This window comes from Lissotriton vulgaris, unplaced genomic scaffold (genome assembly GCF_964263255.1).
Source record: "Lissotriton vulgaris unplaced genomic scaffold, aLisVul1.2 SCAFFOLD_866, whole genome shotgun sequence".
Taxonomy (NCBI): domain Eukaryota; kingdom Metazoa; phylum Chordata; class Amphibia; order Caudata; family Salamandridae; genus Lissotriton; species Lissotriton vulgaris.
In genome coordinates this window covers 260,614-278,360 of record NW_028254841.1, presented here as the reverse complement: position 1 = coordinate 278,360, position 17,747 = coordinate 260,614, and the positions used below count along the sequence as shown (strand labels likewise).

Below are 17,747 nucleotides of genomic sequence, written 5' to 3'. Positions count from 1 at the left end.
GTGGGGTTCTGGAAGAAGCTAGGAATTTGAATACTCCGATTCATGTGGAACCTTGACACCACCTTTGGCATGAAGTGCGGGTCTGTTCTCATCACCACCCTGTGTATCTGGATGTAGGGTTCCTGCAGTGTTAGTGCCTGTAGTTCGCTCACGCTGCGTAGCGAGGTGATTGCTACCAGGAAGGCCGCTTTGTCAGCATTTGCAGTGATGCCTTGTGGATGGGTTCGAAAGGTGCTTTCATGAGCTGCCAGTACCACATTCAGGTTCCAAGCCGGCGGCTGCATCCTTTTTGGTGGCGCTATACTTTTAGCCCCTTCCAGGAATTTTTTTACTACTCGAGATGTAAAGAAGCTTCTCCCCGTTTCTCCTCTTGTGTATGTCACAATCTCTGCCAGGTGTACCCTCAGCGAGGAGGAGCTTAGCTTTTATTAGGTGCATGAGGTATCTTAGCACCGTTGATTCCCTGGTCAGCTTTCTATGGAGTTTTTTTCTTGCAGCACCATTGAGTGAATCTTTTCCATTTTTCCCCATAGCACTTGCGTGTGCTGGGCCTTATTGCCTCCCGCAGCACCCGCAGGGTGCTCACTGGTAGTTTTAGATGTGCGAACTCTGAGTCCTCAGGAGCCAAGCTGAGAGGCTGAGGCTCTCCGGCTCTGGGTGTAGAACTTCTCCGTTTTCCATGGAGAGTAGGTCTCTTCTTTTTAAGAACTTGTGGGGTGGGCCCTGCGCCATCTCCATTATCTGCGAGTACCAGGTCTGCCTGGCCCATTGTGGTGCCACCAGGATGAGTGTCATGTTGCTCATCATGCCTTTGTTGAGAACCCTGGGGATCAGTTGTATCGGGGGGAAAAGCGTAGGCAAATGTTTTTGACCAGCTTATCCATAGGGCATTAACCTGGGACAGTGCCTCTGGTTGTCTGGATGCAAAGTACTGGCATTTTGCATTCTGGTGTGTTGCAAACAGGTCTATTGTCGGAGTGCCCCACCTCCTGAATAGTCGGTTTCCTGTATGTTGAGTTCCCACTCGTGGGATGCTGAAGTGTGCCTGCTGAGCCAATCTGCTTCTACATTGTCCTTCCCTGGCAGGTGTATGGCTAGCAGGTCTATTTTGAGTGGTATTGCCCATCTCCAGATTTCCTGTGCCAAGCTTGACAGAGGGAATGATTGAGTTCCCCCCTGCTTGTTGATGTAAAACATCGATGTGGTGTTCTGTTTGTATCAGCACCTTTTGGTTGTACAGTTGTTTCTGAAAGGCCTTGAGGGCAAGCAACACTGTTTTCAGTTCTAGATAATTGATGCGTTTGACCGCATCCGCTGGGCTCCACAGACCCCTTACTCTGAGCCTGTTCATGTGTGCGCCCCATCCCTTCTGGGATGAGTCTGTGGTGATGGTCACTGTTGGGTCCGGTGGCGTTTGAGGCTTCCCTATTGTTATCCTCTTTGGTCCACCACTTCATTCCTTCCTGCACCTTGTGCGTTACAACCACTAGATCCTCCCAACTTCCTGTAGCTTGTGACCATTGCTGTTGCAGCCACTCTTGGAGTGGTCTCATCTGCAGGCGTACATTGGGGACCAGTTGTATACATGACGCCATCATTCCCAAGATCTTGCTCCCTGTCCTCACTGTCAGAGCTCGCCCCTTCTGGTAGGGACGTTTCTCCCTCAGTAGGCCGAGTGTCCTCTTTTGGCTGGGTAACACCCTGCATTAGACGGTGTTGATTTGAGCTCCCAGGAAGATCTTTACTTGCTCCGGTTCCATCTAGCATTTTCCCCAGTGTATGGAGAATCCCAGGCTTGCTAGCGTTCTTGTGACCTGTTCTGCATGATCCTTGCATGTCCTGTAAGAACTTGCCTTTACGAGCCAGTCGTCGAGGTAGGGGTACACGTGTATCCCCCTCTCTTCGCAGATGTGCGGCCGCTGCTGCGAGGCATTTGGTGAATACCCTTGGTGCGGACTTTAGACCGAATGCCAGGGTTGTGAATTGGTAGTGATCTTTGTTTACTGTGAATCTTTGCATGTGCTTGTGCTGCCTGTTCATGGGGATGTGCAGGTACGCATCTTTGAGGTCTATGGTGGTCTATAGGGACGTCATCTTGAATTTGAGACTTTACATATTTGTTTAGGAACGAATAGTTTCTTACCTGTCGGTGTAGTTTTGCAGCTTGAAGATCTTTCTGGATTCACTATGCTGTGCATATTCCGCGGTCTTGTGGTTGGATCCGGATTCGTAGTCTTTTCTTTTTTTTGGTTTTTTTTTTGTAGTCCTTGTGGGCGTCGGCGTCACACCTCCTCGGGTGCATTTCCGGTGACGTCGGCATGCTTCCTGCGGTAGCTCCCACTCTTGGGCGCCATCTTCGGATTCTTTTTTCCGTCTTTCTTTCTTTTCCGAAGCAATGGCAATGTTCTATTCAGGTGATAATTTCTTTACCACTTGTCCTTATATTCTCTTACTTCTTCTCCTCCCATTTTCTTTTTTTTTTTTTTTTTTTGACCACCTCTTCTCTCTCCAGCCTCATCTTTCTGGCGGAGGTGGGTGGGTTCGCTAGTGAATCCAGAAAGATCTTCAAGCTGCAAAACTACACCGACAGGTAAGAAACAATTCGTTTTGCAGCGTGAATCTTTCTGGATTCACTATGCTGTGCATCATAGATTTCGTAGCGGTTTCTCATTTCCGTGGCGGCTGGGTGGAAGATGAGCTCTGGTTTCTGAATATATGCTGGAGCACCCTTTGTCCGACTTGTGCTTCTTTGTTCATCTGAACATCCACGCAATAGTGCTTCGTGAATGTGTGCACCGAAGCCCATGTTGCCGCCAGGCATATGTCTTGTATGGGTGTATTGGCCAGGAAGGCTATTGTAGCCCCCTTTTTTCTAGTGGAGTGGGCGCGTGCCCCCTCTGCCAGTTCTTCTCCTGCCCTTTTGTGGCAGAGTTGGATTGTTTGCGCGATCCATCGTGCAATAGTGGTCTTAGTCACTGCCTTGCCCATGTAACTGTTGGCGAACGACACAAAGAACTGTTTCGTTTTCCTGTGTCCTTTTGTCCTTTCAATGTAATGCATGACCGCCCTTCTGGCGTCCAGGGTGTGCAGAGCTCGCTCTGCGCTAGTGGTTGGTTTTTGGAAAAAACTCGGTATCTGTATGGACTGGTTCATGTGGAACTTGGACAACACCTTCGGCATGAAGTGTGGGTCGGTCCTCATCACCACCCTGTCATTGTGTATTTGTAAGTAGGGCTCCTGTAGCGTTAGCGCTTGTAGCTCGCTCACTCTGCGTAAGGACGTAATTGCAACCAGGAAAGCAGTTTTCATAGTTAGCATCTTCAAGGAGGCCTTGTGAAGCGGCTCGAAGGGCTCCTTCATGAGTTCCGTCAGGACCACGTTTAAGTTCCATGCCGGTGGTGGCACCCGCTTGGGTGGTGCAATCCTTTTTGCTCCTTCCAGGAACCTCTTTACAACTTGTGATGTGAAGAAGCGTCTGCCCATCTCACCCCTTGTGTATGCCACTATAGCCGCCAGGTGAACTCTCAAGGAGGACGAGCTGAGGTTTTTCTCCAGTAAGTGTGTCAGGTACTTCAGTACCGTGGAGTCCTTCATTTTATTGTGGAGTCTTTCCCTCCTGCACCACATCGTGAACCTTTTCCACTTTGCGACATAGCACTTCCTTGTGCTGGGCCTTCGTGCCTCCCGAAGGACCCTGAGGGTGCTCTCTGGCAGTTTCAAATGTGCGAACTCTATGTCCTCAGGAGCCATGCTACTAGGCTCATGCTCTCTGGTTCTGGGTGCAGCACCTCTCCGTTCTGCATGGAGAGCAGGCTTTTCTTCTGCTGAATCTGTGGGGTGCACACTGCGCCATCTCCGTGATCTGCGAGTACCATGTCTGCCTCGCCAACTGTGGCGCGACCAGTATCAGGTTCATGGTGCTCGCTCTGCACTTGCTCAGTACTCTGTGTGTCGGTGGTATCGGGGGAAAAGCGTACGCAAATTTCCCGGACCAATCTATCCATAGGGCATTCCCAAGGGACCCTTCTTCGTGTTGTCTGGATGCGAAGTTTCAGCATTTCGCATTCTGCGTGTTGCAAACAGGTCCACTGATGGTGTTCCCCACCTGTTTAACAGCCTCCTTGTCTCCTGAGCATTGAGCTCCCACTCGTGGGATGCCGAGGTCTGTCTGCTCAGCCAGTCTGCCTGAATGTTCTACTTCCCTGGTAGGTGTATGGCTAGCAGGTCTATCTGGAGAGGGATGGCCCACCTCCATATCTCCTGCGCCAGCGTCGAAAGCGTTGTTGACTGTGTTCCACCCTGTTTGTTGATGTAGAACATCGCCGTGGTGTTGTCTGTCTGTAGCAACACCCTCTGCCTGTACAGTCTTGTCTGGAAGGGTTTCAGTGCAAGGAAGATTGTCTTCAATTCGAGGTAATTGATGTGCCTTGTCGCATCGGCTGGCGTCCAAAGACCACTCACTTTGAGTTCCTCCATGTGAGCGCCCCATCCCTTCAGGGATGCGTCCGTGGTGATGGTCACTGTCGGAGTTGGGAGTGTTAGAGGCTGTCCCCTTGTTAAGTTCTCCAAGGTCCACCATGTCATCTCCTTCTGCACTGCGTGCGTCACCACCACAAGATCCTCCCAACTGCCCAAAGCCTGTGACCATTGTTCCTGGAGCCATTCTTGCATGGGTCTCATGTGGAGCCGCACATTCGGCACTAGGTGGATGCACGATGCCATCATCCCCATGATCTTGCTCGCAGTCCTCACTGTCCGAGCTTGTCCCTTCCGGTATAGGCGAGTTTCCTTGACCAGTGCCCTTGCTCTCTTCTCGCTGGGGAACACTTTGCCCTGTAAGGTGTTGATCTCTGCCCCCAGGAAGATCTTCATTTGCTCCGGCTCCATTGATGATTTCTTCCAATGGATGGAGAACCCCAGGTTTATGAGCGCGCTCGTCACTGTATGTGCATGCTCCTTGCACTTCTGGTACGAGTTTGCTTTCACCAGCCAGTCGTCCAGGTAAGGGTATACGTGTATCCCCCGTCTTCGTAAGTGCGCTGCGACTGCCGCGAGGCACTTCGTGAATACCCTTGGTGCTGATTTCAGTCCGAAGGCCAGCGTTGTGAACTGGTAGTGGCCTCCTCCGATTGCGAACCTGAGCATATGCTTGTGCTTCTCGTTCATCGGTATGTGTAAGTAGGCGTCCTTGAGGTCTATCGTGACCATGACGTCTCCGACCTGCAATTGCGGCAGCACCTCCTGCGGGGAGGTCATTTTGAACTTTTGTGTTCTTATGAATTTGTTGAGGAACCTTAGGTCTAGGATGGGTCTCATTTTGTCGTCTACCTTTGGTACTAGGAAGTACGTTGAGTATATTCCCTTGTTCCTTTTCCTGAAGGGAACTCTTTCTATGGCCTGTTTTTGTAGAAGTTCTTGCACTTCTTCCTGAAGCCTCGCCAGCTGTTCTCTTGCTGGTGGCTTCCCCCTTGGTTTTCTGTTTGTTGGCTTTCTCTCCAACTCCAAGCAGTATCCGAATTGGATGATGTTTAGGATCCATTTGTCTGATGTTATTTCTCTCCATTCTTGGAGATAGAACTTTAATCTTCCTCCCACTGGTGTCATGTGGTCGTAGGTCTTTAGATTGTCCTGACCCCTTCGTACGTGGTGCCCCCTGGGATCTTTTCTGTGGTCGGGCACCCGGAGGTGTCTGAAGTCACTTCAGGGTGGGCTGCTGCCCCCCTCTTCTATTCTGGCCACGGCCATTTCTCCCTCGAAAGGACTGACCTCTTGGTTGGTATTGCCAGGACTGCTTCTGGTGACCTTGCTGAGCCTGCGAGTCTGCCTGGTGCGTCTGCTGGAAGGCCTGGTGCGATGTACCTGGCTGGTTTCCACCTCTCCCGCCGGGCCTCCGTGCCGGGGTGCCTCTTCTGTTGCCTCTGAACTGCAATGCCCCCATGGATCTTGCCGTCTCGTTATCTTTTTTGAGTTTGCATAGTTTCTCGTCAACTGTTGCTCCGAAAAGCGTTTCGCCGTTGAACGGTGTGTTCAGGATACTGTGTTGTACCTCGGGTTTGAACCCTGAGATCCTGAGCCAGGCGTGTCTCCTTTCCGTGACACCCATCATCATGAGCCTGTTGGCGGTGTCTGCTCCGTCCAGGGACGTCTTAAGGCAAGAATTTGCCACGTTTTTCCCTTCTTCGAGCAACTTTTCGGCCTTCTGCCTGGCATCCTGGGGTAGGTCCTTCACCAACTGCCCCAGCCCCTCCATGATCTGGTACATGTGCCTGTTTAACAGGGCGTTGGAATTAGCCATGCGCCAGTGGGTCGCGGCATTTCGCTCGATCCTTCGCCCCACCAGATCCATCCTCTTGCTCTCCTTATCCGGTGGTGGGCCCGAGGTAGTGGATACGCTCGCCCTCTTCCTAGCTGTGGCCGTGATAATGGAGTCAGCGGAGACCTCGCCTCGAATGTAGGCCGGGTCCTTCGAGGAGTGTTTGTATTTTTTCTCTGTTCTGGGAGTTACCGCCTTGCATGTTGCGGGCTCTTTGAACGCTTCCTTCCCCTGAGCCAAGACGCTCTCGAGCATTGGCAGGAACTGGCTTCTTGTTTGTGTTGGGAGCAATGTCTCTAGCAGGAAGTCTGCTTTCTGCTTTTCCTCATCGAGCTTTAGCTTGAATGCCGTTGCGGCAGATTGTATCGCCGAGTTGTATGCCCCGATGTCGTCCGGCGGCGAGGGTCTCGAGGGGTATGAGTCGACCGCCTCTTCCGGGCTCTCGGTGTCGACGTCTAGGTAATCCTCCTCGCGTGGGTCAGAGGTGGCCGACTCTGCGTCCAACCTACTGCCCTCTTCGTCCTAATAGTTGTAATCCTCGTAGGGATTCACTTCACCTTCCTGTTAGTCGACCATCTCGTCACTAGGCACATGGTCGTCGACATGTTCTTCTTCCTCTTCGACCAGATCTAGCACGGCGTGCTCTGTCTTGTGTGGAATCGTGAAGGCACTCATCTCGGCGGCGAAATCTTTTCTCAGCTGCAAGAGGCTTGCCATCTCGGCTTCTAGCCGACTTCTTTTCCTTTCCATCTCGGCCGCGTTTTCGGCTTCGGAACGTTCGCCCCTCTCTTCGTCGCCTGGTTCGGCGGTGAGATTTTCGGCGTCGACGGCTTGGACGTCGAACTGGCTTTCGGGTCCTTGGACGGTGCCGAGGCTTTAGGGTCTTTCTCCCTCGACGTCGATCGGTCCCTTTCGGCGACGATCTTCGACGCTTTCTGCTGTTCAACAGCTTTCGGCACCAGGGACTCCTTCTCTGAGGATCCGCTGGGCCTGCTTGTGGTCGCGGACGGCAGATGTCGCTGCGTCGGCGCCTTCGGGCTCTTGGCCTCGTACTTTCTAGACTCAGAGTCTCTCGTGTTCTTGTGGGACGTCGAGTCTCCTACCTTATCAGGCGTCTTCTTGTAATCGGTCTCTACGACCGTGTAGCTGTTGTCTTCGGCGGCAGCGTTGTCGTCCTCCTCTGAGGACATCCCCAGCTCGTACAGCGATGGCGTCGGGGATTTTCCTTCGAGGGTGGCGTGTGCTACCCTCCGTCTCTTCCTCACACGAAGGGTCTTCTGGGCGAAGACGGCGCAGTCCTCGCTTCTGTGTTCTACCGGTAGGCAAAGGTTGCAAACCGGGTGCTGGTCTTTCTGCGCGTACTTGTGTCTGCAGTTCGGGCAGAACTTGGAACGGCGTGTTGTCCATCCTCGTGCGTTCAGGCCTCCCTGACTGTGTGGACGTCGACGATCGTCGAAGTTCTCGGTTTTCACCTTCTTTCCTCTTCGTCAATGTTCTGTGAAGTCTTCTTTAGTCTTCTTCCAATATCTCCTCCAACTTCCACTCTTTTCAGTACTTTCTCCAAAAATGTCTGGAGCCCAACGGGAACGATCCAGACCCGACCGCGGAAAAAAGAATCTGAAGATGGCGCCCAAGAGTGGGAGCTTCCGCAGGAAGCATGCCGACGTCACCGGAAATGCACCCGAGGAGGTGTGACGCCGACAAGAGCTACAAAAAACAACAAAAAAAAAAAAAAAGAGAAAAGACTACGAATCCGGACCCAACCACAAGACCGCGGAATATGCACAGCATAGTGAATCCAGAAAGAATCACGCTGCAAAACCGTAGATCTAGGATGGGCCTTAGGCTTTCGTCCATTTTTGGAACCAGGAAGTAGTTGGAGTACACTCCCCTGTTCCGTTCTTTGAATGGGACCGGTTTGATGGCCTCTTTGAGGAGGAGTTTTTGAGCTTCCTCTTGGAGCAGTTGCAGCTCCCTTCCAGAGTGCTCTCTTTTCTTTGGCTTTCTGTTAGGTGGTCTCTTTTCCAACTCTATGCAGTATCCAAACTGTATTATGTCGAGTATCCACTTGTCTGTGGTTATTTTCCTTCACTCTTGGAGGAAAAATCTCAGCCTGCCTCCTACTGGTGTTACATGTCCTTTTGTGTCTTGTCCGTGTAGCCCTCTCCTCTGCTTTTCCGTGCTTTTCCCTCGGAGGGTTTGAGTAGGTGAGCACCTTTTCATGTGTGAAGTCACTTAGAGGGGGGTTGTTCACCGCCACTCCTTCATTGGCCCCGTCAGTTTCCTCTCCCGCGAAAGGGCTGGCCCCTGTTCTGGTAGTTAGTTTTGCTTCTGCTGGCCCTGGTGACCTTGGTTGTCACCCTGTTGACCCTGGTGGAACGCCTGGTGTGGTTGTCCTTGCTGGTTTCCACCCAGTCCGTTCGGCCTCCGCGTAGGAGTGCCTCTTCTCATCCCCCTGAATTGTAGGGCCCCCATGGACCTTGCCGTCTCGTTGTCTTTCTTCAGTTGGGTGAGTTTCTCATCAACTGGGGCTACAATTGAAAGGGGTGTTCAGGATGTTGTTTTGAACCTCCATCTTGAAGCCTGAGATCCTGAGCCAGGCTTGCCTTCTCTCTGTAAATTCCTATAGCCATCAGCCTGCTGGATGTTTCTGCCCCGTCCAAGGCTCTCTTCAGGCACAAGTTTGCAATGCTTTTCCCCTCTTCCATGAGGTGAGCGACTCTCTGCTGGTGTTCCTCTGGGAGGTGCTTGAGCAGCTGGTTCATCTCGTCCCAATGCTGGTGCCTGTTGAGAAGGGCGTTGGAGTTTGCCATCCTCCAGTGCATTGCTGAGTTTCTCTCAATTTTTCTGCCTGTTAGGTCCATCCTCCTGCTTTCCTTGTCAGGTGGTGGCCCAGATGTTGAGACGTTGGCCCTTCTGGCCGTTGCGGCTATATTTGAGTCTGCTGAAACTGTCCCCTGGATGTAAGGGGGGTCCTGGGAGGAGAACTTGTACTTTTTCTCCGTCCTTGGCGTGACTGACCTGCAGGTAGCTGGTTCTCTGAATGCCTCTTTGCCCTGTGCCATGATACTCTTCAGCATGGGCAGGAAGTGGCTTTTTGTCTGTGCGGGGAGCAAGGTTTCCAGCAGGGAATCTGCCTTAGCCTTCTCCTCCTCCAATTTGACTCCATAAGCTGCTGTAGCCTTCTTGACTACCTCATAGTAGGCGCCAATGTCATCTGGCGGCGTAGGCCTTGAGGGGTATGTCTCCACAGCCTCCTCCGGGTTTTCGGCCTCTATGTCCTGCCAATCCTGGTCCTGAGCTGTCAAGGATCCAGAGTCGTAGCTTGAACGCGGGTCCCCATAATCACCCTCTGTGTAATAGAGGTCCTCCTCTTCTCCCTGCTCTTGAGTTTTCGGCGGCTCTTCGGCGTCTAACTCCTCGTGTTCCATCTCTTCGAGGACCGTTGTGGGCTTCGCAGGGATCCTGTAGTTTTTTATTTTGTCTTCGAAGTCCTTCTTCCTCTGGATGATGTTTTCCATCTCGGCCTTGAGCCGTCTTTTCTTTCTCTCCATCTGTGCGGCCTGCTCAGCGTCGAGCGTTTCGGCCGCCCTCTTAAACGGCCCAGTCGACGTCGAAGCGGCTCTCGGCTCCTTCGAAGTCGAGGATCCCTTTTCGGGACCTTGCTTCGACTACCTTTGCTTTTCGCTGGTCTTTGCCGTCCGGGAGTCCTTCTCGAAGGATCCGCTGGGCTGTTTTTCAGGGACCGCAGCTTCGGTCGTCGAAGATTGACGCCGGTGCTCCCTTCGAGGTTCTAGACTGATTTTCGAGAGTCAGCCTCAGGTTTTCGAGGCCCTGTCGAGGGTTTCGGGGTCGTAGACTTTCCTAACTGGTCTGACAATTTCTTATAGGTCTCTGCGACCTTGGAGACATCTGGACCTTCAGCGATGTTGTCCTAGTCGGTGGAGAGGCCCAGGTCGTACAGTGACGGGGCCGTGCTCTTGCCCTGCATCGTGTGGTGACCTATCCTCTGTTTTTCCCGAATCCTCCGCGTCTTCGGCGTGAAGACTGAGCAGGCGTTGCAGTCCTTGCTCCCGTGGTCGATAGGCAGACAGAGGTTGCAGACCGGGTGCTGGTCTCTCTGCGCGTACTTGTGGTGGCAATTACGGCAGAATTTAAATGGTGTGTTCATTACTGCGCTCAGGGGTACCCCTGTGTGCGCATTCACCGTCGGACATCGAAGATCTAGAGGTTCCTCTCCTCCTTCGTCGTCCCAGCTCTGATGATCTTCTCCTGGTCTTAGTCTTTTCCTGAAGAAATTCGCGTAAATTTCTCCTCAAAAAACTTCTGGAGCTTCACGCGACGATCCAGACCCAACAGCAGAAAAAAGAATCTGAAGATGGCGCCCAAGGGTGGGAGCTTCCGCCGGAAGCATGCAGACGTCACCGAAGGTACACCAAATGGTGTGACGTAGACGCCCACTTGGGCTACGAAAAAAAAAAAAGAGAGAAAAAAAGACTAAGATTCCGGACCCAACCACCAGATAGCGGAATATGCACAGCATAGTGAATCCGGAAAGATTCACGCTGCAAACTGGTTCAATGGCCTCCTTTCAGAGTAATTCTTGAGATTCCTCTAGGAGTAGCGCTAGTTCTTTTCCTGAATGACCCTTCCTTTTTCGTTTTCGGTTTGGTGGTTTCTTTTCCAGTTCTATGCAGTATCCGAACTGTATGATGTAGAGTATCCACTTGTATGTAGTTATCTTCTTCCGCTACTGGAAGAAGTGTCTTAGCCTGCCTCCTACTCGTGTTACATGTTCGTTAATGTTTGGTCCGTGTAACCCCCTCGTGTTGGCCTGCTTGTGCTCCACCCTCGGAGGAGTCGTGTTGGTGGGCACGCTTTGCGTGACGGAGTCACTTTGAGGTGGGTTGTTGGCCCACTCTTCTTGTTTGTCCTCGTCCATTCGGCCTCCCGCGAAAGGACTGGCCCCGAGGCTGGTACTGCCAGGTTTGTTTTTGCTGTCCCTGCTGTGATTGATTGTCGCACTGGTGAGCCTGCTGGAATGCCTGGTGTGACGTTCCCGGCTGGTTTCCTCCCCTTCTGTTTGGTCTTCGTGTCGGGGAACCCCTTCTCATCCCTCTGAAATGTAAGGTCACATGGACCTTGCAGTTTCATTTTCTTTCTTGAGCTGGGTGAGTTTTTCATCCACCGGTGCCCCGAACAGTCTCTCCATTGAAAGGAGTGCTCAGACTGTTCTGTACTTCCGGCTTGAAGACTGCGATCCTGAGCCAGGTATGCCTTTTTTCTGTGATTCCTATCATCATAAGTCTGCTGGATGTGTTAGCCCCATCCAAGGCTGTTTTCAGGCAAGCATTTGCTATATTTTTCCCTTCCTCCACCAGGTGTGATGCTCTTTGTTGGTATTCATCAGGGAGGTGCTTGAGCAGTTGTCTGATCTCGTCCCAATGCTGGTACTGGTGTCTGTTCAGAAAGGCATTGCCGTTTGCCATGCGCCAGTTTACCACTGCATTTCTTTCTATTTTTCTCCCAGTTAGGTCCATCCTTCTACTGTCTGGTGGTGGGCCTGATGTTGTTGGGACGTTTGCCCTCTTCCTGGCTGTTGCCACAATAATGGAGTCCGCCGTGACGGATCCCTGGATGTAGGGAGGATCCTGAGAGGAGTGCTTGTATTTTTTCTCCGTCCTAGGTGTGACAGACCTGCAGGTCGCTGAGTCTTTGAACGCCTCCCTCCCTTGGTCCATGACACTCGGAAGCATGGGGAGTAACTGACTGAGTGGGGAGCAGGGTCTCTAAGAGGAAACATGCCTTCGGTTTTTCCTCCACTAGTTTGACTCCATAATTCGCTGATGCGTTCTTGACCATGTTATAGGCCCCAATGTCATCTGGCGGCGAAGGCCTCAAAGGATAAGTCTCCACGGGCTCCTCTGGGTTTTCAGAGTAGAGGTCCTGCCATTCCAGGTCCTGTGCCATCAAGGATGCAGAGCCGAAACTCATTCGCTGGTCGTCGCCTTCCTCGTACTAAAGTCCCTCTTCCTCTAGGTGTTCCTGGGACTCAGGAGTTTTCGGCTGCCCTTCGGCGTCAAACTCTTCTTCCTCTTCTATTTAGACTATCGTCGTCGGCTTCGACTGAATCGTGAACCTTTTCATTTTCTCGTCGAACTCACTCTTCTTTTGCAGGATGTTCTCCATTTTGGCCTCGATCCTTCTCTTTTTCCTCTGCATCCCGGTGGCATGTTCGGCGTCAAGCGTTTCGGCCGATCTCTGACTTAGTCGTCAAAGCGACCTTCAGAGTCGAGCGGTCCTTTTCGAGGACGTGCTTCGACGACCATGGCTTTTCGCCAGTCTTCGCCACCTGGGAGTCCTTTTTGAAGAATCCGCTGGGCTGTTTGACCTTGGATGAAACTGCGGCAGTCGAGCTGTTTGGGCGCCAGTACTCCCTTCGAGGACTTACCCTGTTTTTCGAGAGTCTGACTCAGGCTTTCGAGAGTCTTGTCAGGGTTTGGGGGCTGACATCTCTCCTACCTCTTTAGATGCCTTATCGGTCTCTACGACCGTGTAGTCATCTGGTCCCTCAGCGATGTTGTCCTCTTCGTTGCTGGAGAGGCCCAGGCCGTGAAGCGAGGGAGGTTGGCCTTTGCCTTGCATGGTGTAGTTGGCGCTCTGTCTCTCTAACCCGGAGTGTCTTCGGGGTGAAGGCAGAGCAGGCGTTGCAATCCTTGGTCTCGTGGTCGACCGGCAAGCAGAGGTTGCAACCGGGTGCTGGTCCTTCTGCGCGTATTTGTGGTGGAAGTTAGGGCAAAATTTAAAAGGTGTTTTGTCCATTGCTGCGCTCAGGGGGTAGTCTGTGTGAGCATTCTCTGTTGGACGTCGAAGATCTCGGAGTTCTCCTCCTTAGTCATGCCAGCTTGGTGATCTCGTTCCTCAGTATCTTCTCCAATCTTGTGTGTAAGATTCATCTTTTTCCTCTTTCCTCCAAAAACTCTGGAGCCTCTCGGTGACGATCCAGACCCAATGGCGGAAAAATGAATCTTAAGATGGCGCCCAAAGGTGGGAGCTTCCTCAGGAAGCGTGCCGACGTCACAGGAAGTACACCAAAAGGTGGGACGTCGATGCCCACCTGGGCTACGAAAAAAAAAAAAAAAAAGAAAGAAAAGACTAAGATTACGGACCCAACCACTAGACCGCAGAACAATGCACAGCATAGTGAATCCAGAAAGATTCACGCTGCAAAATTCAAGTCACAGGTAAAGTAGGTTCTCGTTACTTATGTAATCCAGTGCTGGACTCCTAGGTTCAGCGCTGCGACCTCTACCTAAGGCAGGTAAAGCCATTATGGTTTGGTAGTTGGTATGATTTTTAAGGATTATCAGCTTTTAGGTAAGTACTCGACTGGTAGACTAAGGTTCTGGGCATAAACTAAGGGGTCCCCCAGGGTCGGAAAGGTTCAGTAGTTACACCCTCAGCGGCACAGGGGCAGCCAGGTGCTGAGAGAGTAGGCCCAATGCAATCCAATGGAGGGTAGGGGGCCTTTGGTCGGCGGCTGCAAGCAAGCCACGCGGTTGTGGGAGTTGAGCTCCTGGTCACTTACTCAGGGCAAGTGGGGAAGTAGAGTAGGGTAGTAGTTGCACTTCCAGCGGTACTCTGGCGGCTGGGTGCAGGGTGCTTTTGAGCCGTCGGGCGCTCAATGTTATCCAATAGGAAAGTTAAAAAGTGAAAAAAGGCTGCAGGCTCGTGGCCGGAGATTCTTCAGGTACGACCACCACTTCGAGGTAAGTTGGGATCTTGGAGAAGAGGTAGGTACCCCAAAGGAGGGCACAGGGTGCCGCAGGGCGCCAGGTGTAGGGGTGTCTTGGGGTCGGGAAATCTTACCCTCGGCTGGTTGCGGTTGGAGGGTCACTGGTTCTGAGGCTGCAGGCGTCGTCTGGTTTGTCGAGCAGGGTCTTTGGGCACTGGACTTCGGGTCCCAGTCGCTGGGGGGACGTCTTCGTGGTCTTGGGTCACTCAGGAACAGACCGGGCTTGGCGGGGGCAGAGTGGGCTGGATTTGCGATTCCTGGCTGGCACAAGGGGTATTGCTGTTGGAGCAGAACCACTGCTCTTGGGAGTCCCAGTCTTTTGGAAGGTTCAAGGCAGGCAGGTCCTCCGGGGTGGTCGAGGTTACAGTCCGCAGGAGACGCCGGAGTTTCACAGAAGCAGGTTCAATGATCAACAGGCCTGTAAGGTTCTGGGGCCAAGTCAGTGGGCGTCGTCCTTTTGTTAGCAGCTGTGCAGCAGGTCTTCGTGTTTCTTGGTCTTCTTGTTGCCGCAATAGGGATCTGAGGAAGGAAGGGTCAGGGTGCCCATAAATAAAAAATTTATGGACGTTACAGGTAGGGCAAAGGCAGGAACCAATGGGTCCCTGCCCTGGGGTGGGTACACCCCATAGCCTGCTCCTCTCTTGTGTAAGGGGGGCAGGAGCCGAGCTGTGATTGGGCAGGGCTTCCCATCTTCAAGATGGTCGGAGTCGTGCTTCACCTCGCCTCTCCCACCTGAGGGGTGAGGTTGGCACAGGCTCGCACACCCCCTTTCCTAACTTAGGGTTTCCTGACGTTCTTCCCGCCAGAGTGGGGATCAGAACCGGTGGGGGGCAGTTACTGAGTACAGCAAGTGGCCTGGAGAAGCTCACAAAGGAGGTATGCCTTTGAGGCTTCCCCTGCCCATCTGGGGGAGGAGGCCTGGCACCTCGTCCCAGGATGTGCATTGTTTCAGGCCCCCCCGAGAGCGGCAGATTCTCGACCTAGGGGTCCAGAAACATGTCTGGTGGTGGCAGCCACAGTCAGAACACTGGGTGTTGGTTAGGTTTCAGGGGGCATCTCCAAGATGCCCTCTGTCGTGCATTTTACATTAAATCCCACACTGGCATCAGTGCGGGTTTAATGTGCTGAGAAGTTTGATATCAAACTTCCCAGTCTTCAGTGAAGCCATCATGGTGCTGTGGAATTCGTAATGACTACCTCCCAGCACCATATACTCAATGGCAGCACTGCACTTACAGTGCCCAGGACTGGCCCGGGGTACTGAAGGGGCACCTGGCTCTTGCACCTGTGCCCACACCACTGGCACAGGGCAGCCAGCTAGAGGGGTGACTGATGGATGCCAGGGCAGTGAGCTTGTGGGCTTGGCACACAGGGATGGGTGCTATGTAGACTGTTTAGTTCTGTACTTAGACACTCAGCCTGCAAAGGCAGTGCGTGGGTATCAGGGTACAGGGCCCCTAAGGGTGGCACAATTAGTGCTGCAGCCTTAGGGGCCTTCTCTGGGCACCTTGCCCTGGGTACCTAGAGTACCATTTCCTAGGGGCTGACAAGTGGCCAGAGATGCCAATTGGGTTTTAGTTTCAACACAGTTGTAGGGAAGGGACACAGGCCATGGGCACCTGGCTGGCAGGAGCACAGGGCACAGTCAAAGCACATCAGCAATTCAGCAAAAAGTGTGGGCATACCCATGCAAGAAAGATGGCACTCACAGTCCCTTGTGCCAGTGCTCCTTCCCTAAAACAAAATCCAAATTAGTTCTTCTGCCCCCTATAAGTCCCTAGCAAATGATACCCTGGGTACATACGGCCAGGGAGCTGAAGAAGGTCCTATGGGGACCCTCATTCACTGGGACCATGCCACTGCCCTTGAAGCCTGCATGCCCCTTTCAGGGAGAAAACGACAAAGTCGACATGGCACCCTGCCTGGGTGCCTTGTCAGTTAGCACTGCCTGACAGCATAAGTAAGCTACCCCTCCAGAAGGCCTCACAGCCCTAAGGCAGGATGCACTATACGACAGGTGAGTTCATATCTGCCTGAGCAGATATGCCCCTACAATATTTGGCACAATTTCTTAATAGTGTGCTAGTGAAACTATAGCAAGTACATGGGCTGGGAACTCGAAAACTAGTTACACAGTCTCAGGGTGCGCCCGAATCCCTACCAAACTGGGTGTGATATCTGACCGGCAGTAGGCAACTAGCCACCAACAGACAGGTTTCTGGACCCCCCAGGCAGAGAGCCCCTTCTCTCTGGAACCAGAAACAATGCACATCATGCCTCCTCCCCCAGGATGGGCCAGTGCTCGAAGAGGGGAATGCGACCCCAGCCTCTGCTGCTAGCAGCAGATGGCAGCAACTGGTTTACATCCCCACTTTAGGCAGGAAAACTCGACGTGCTCAATCAAAAGCCACTAAGATGACTTGGGCCTGAACATGGCTGATCTTCAGAACTCTGGGCAGGAGTTGTAGTGGTAGAAAGGCATGCATGAGATCTGTGCTCCATTCTAGTCAGAATGAGTCTTCAAGAGGGCTTTCTAAGGAACTCCAACACACAAAAGTTGTTAACACTACCTGTTCACGGTCGGGGCTGATTAGATCGAGCTAGGGTTCTCCTCATTGCTGGAAGACACCCTATACCACGACCCAGGTGTACATTCCATTGATGACCCTTTAGGTGTGCCAGCTGCCTTTGTCTGCTCTGGTGTTCAAAGATTACAAAAGATGGTTCACAACCAGGGAAATGCCCTAACCTAGACTGTACCAGAGGTGTGGAGCCCCCTGTACAGGAAGTCATCCCAAACTTGTTGCAGTACCACATGGCAGTGGCATGGTCTTAGAGAACTTACACAAGGTTCTTCTTGATAGCTGGCAGGAAGGACTTCAATACCATGAAAATTGCTCGCAACTCCATTAAATTGATGTGAAGGCAGGTTTCCACCAAAGACCCAAGTCCTCCGATCAGAACTTCTTCCAAATTATCTCTTTACCTTAAGTGTGACGAGTCAGTCTCCACCATCAACTCTGGGTGGGGTTCGTCACTGGTTCAATTTCGGACAAATCCTGAGTTGCACATTCTCAATCCATGTGCCCAGCTTCTCTGGGGGTGATTTTCAGTTTCTACCGATGCTGTCCATAGTCTTCAAGCAGTCACTTGGTCAGGAAAAAAAGTGCAAGATCTCTGAGGAATTCAGCGATAGGAAGGAGATATTTAATGAAATCAGGATGGGAACAGTGAGACAGAAAGGGTTGAAGACTATGGCCAACATTAGTAAAAACTGAACTCTTCCGTGAAAATGACCAACAGAGAAGCTGCCCTCAGTCTGAGCACATGCTACATGGGAAGGTCATACAGGGAGTGTAAGAATAGTCCCTGTAGATTCGGTCTCAAGTTCCATCCACAAGGTGTGTAAAGGAACTACCAAAGGACTATAATCCAAAGCATGCGCAGAGTTCAAGCCAAAGATCCTGAAAATAAAGGTGGGCACCGTGAGAGATGATGTAGTCGTAATAGAAACAGACTTTACTCAAGAGCCTCAGCATGTCTTAGTGACAAGGAGGAATAGCCAGGAAACTTAAAGCAGGGAGTGGGGTCAGACAACTAAGCCATCAATGGCAAAAGGCTGGAAAAGATGAAGGTGCT

General features: G+C 52.1%; 2 protein-coding genes across 3 annotated transcripts in view; both read right to left on the bottom strand.

The window, feature by feature from the left end:
* Positions 1 to 17,747, bottom strand: part of LOC147659395 (la-related protein 1-like) — a 784,977-nt gene that overhangs the window by 552,982 nt on the left and 214,248 nt on the right. The gene's annotated exons all lie outside the window — the stretch shown is intronic.
* On the bottom strand, positions 2,492 to 9,976 carry LOC147659396 (uncharacterized). The gene is made up of 2 exons (XM_086951773.1): positions 8,126 to 9,976; positions 2,492 to 2,570 (listed from the first exon to the last, which is right to left on the bottom strand). The coding sequence occupies exon 1, from the start codon at positions 9,865 to 9,867 to the stop codon at positions 8,845 to 8,847; it is 1,023 nt and encodes a 340-aa protein (XP_086807899.1). The 5' UTR covers positions 9,868 to 9,976; the 3' UTR covers positions 2,492 to 2,570; positions 8,126 to 8,844.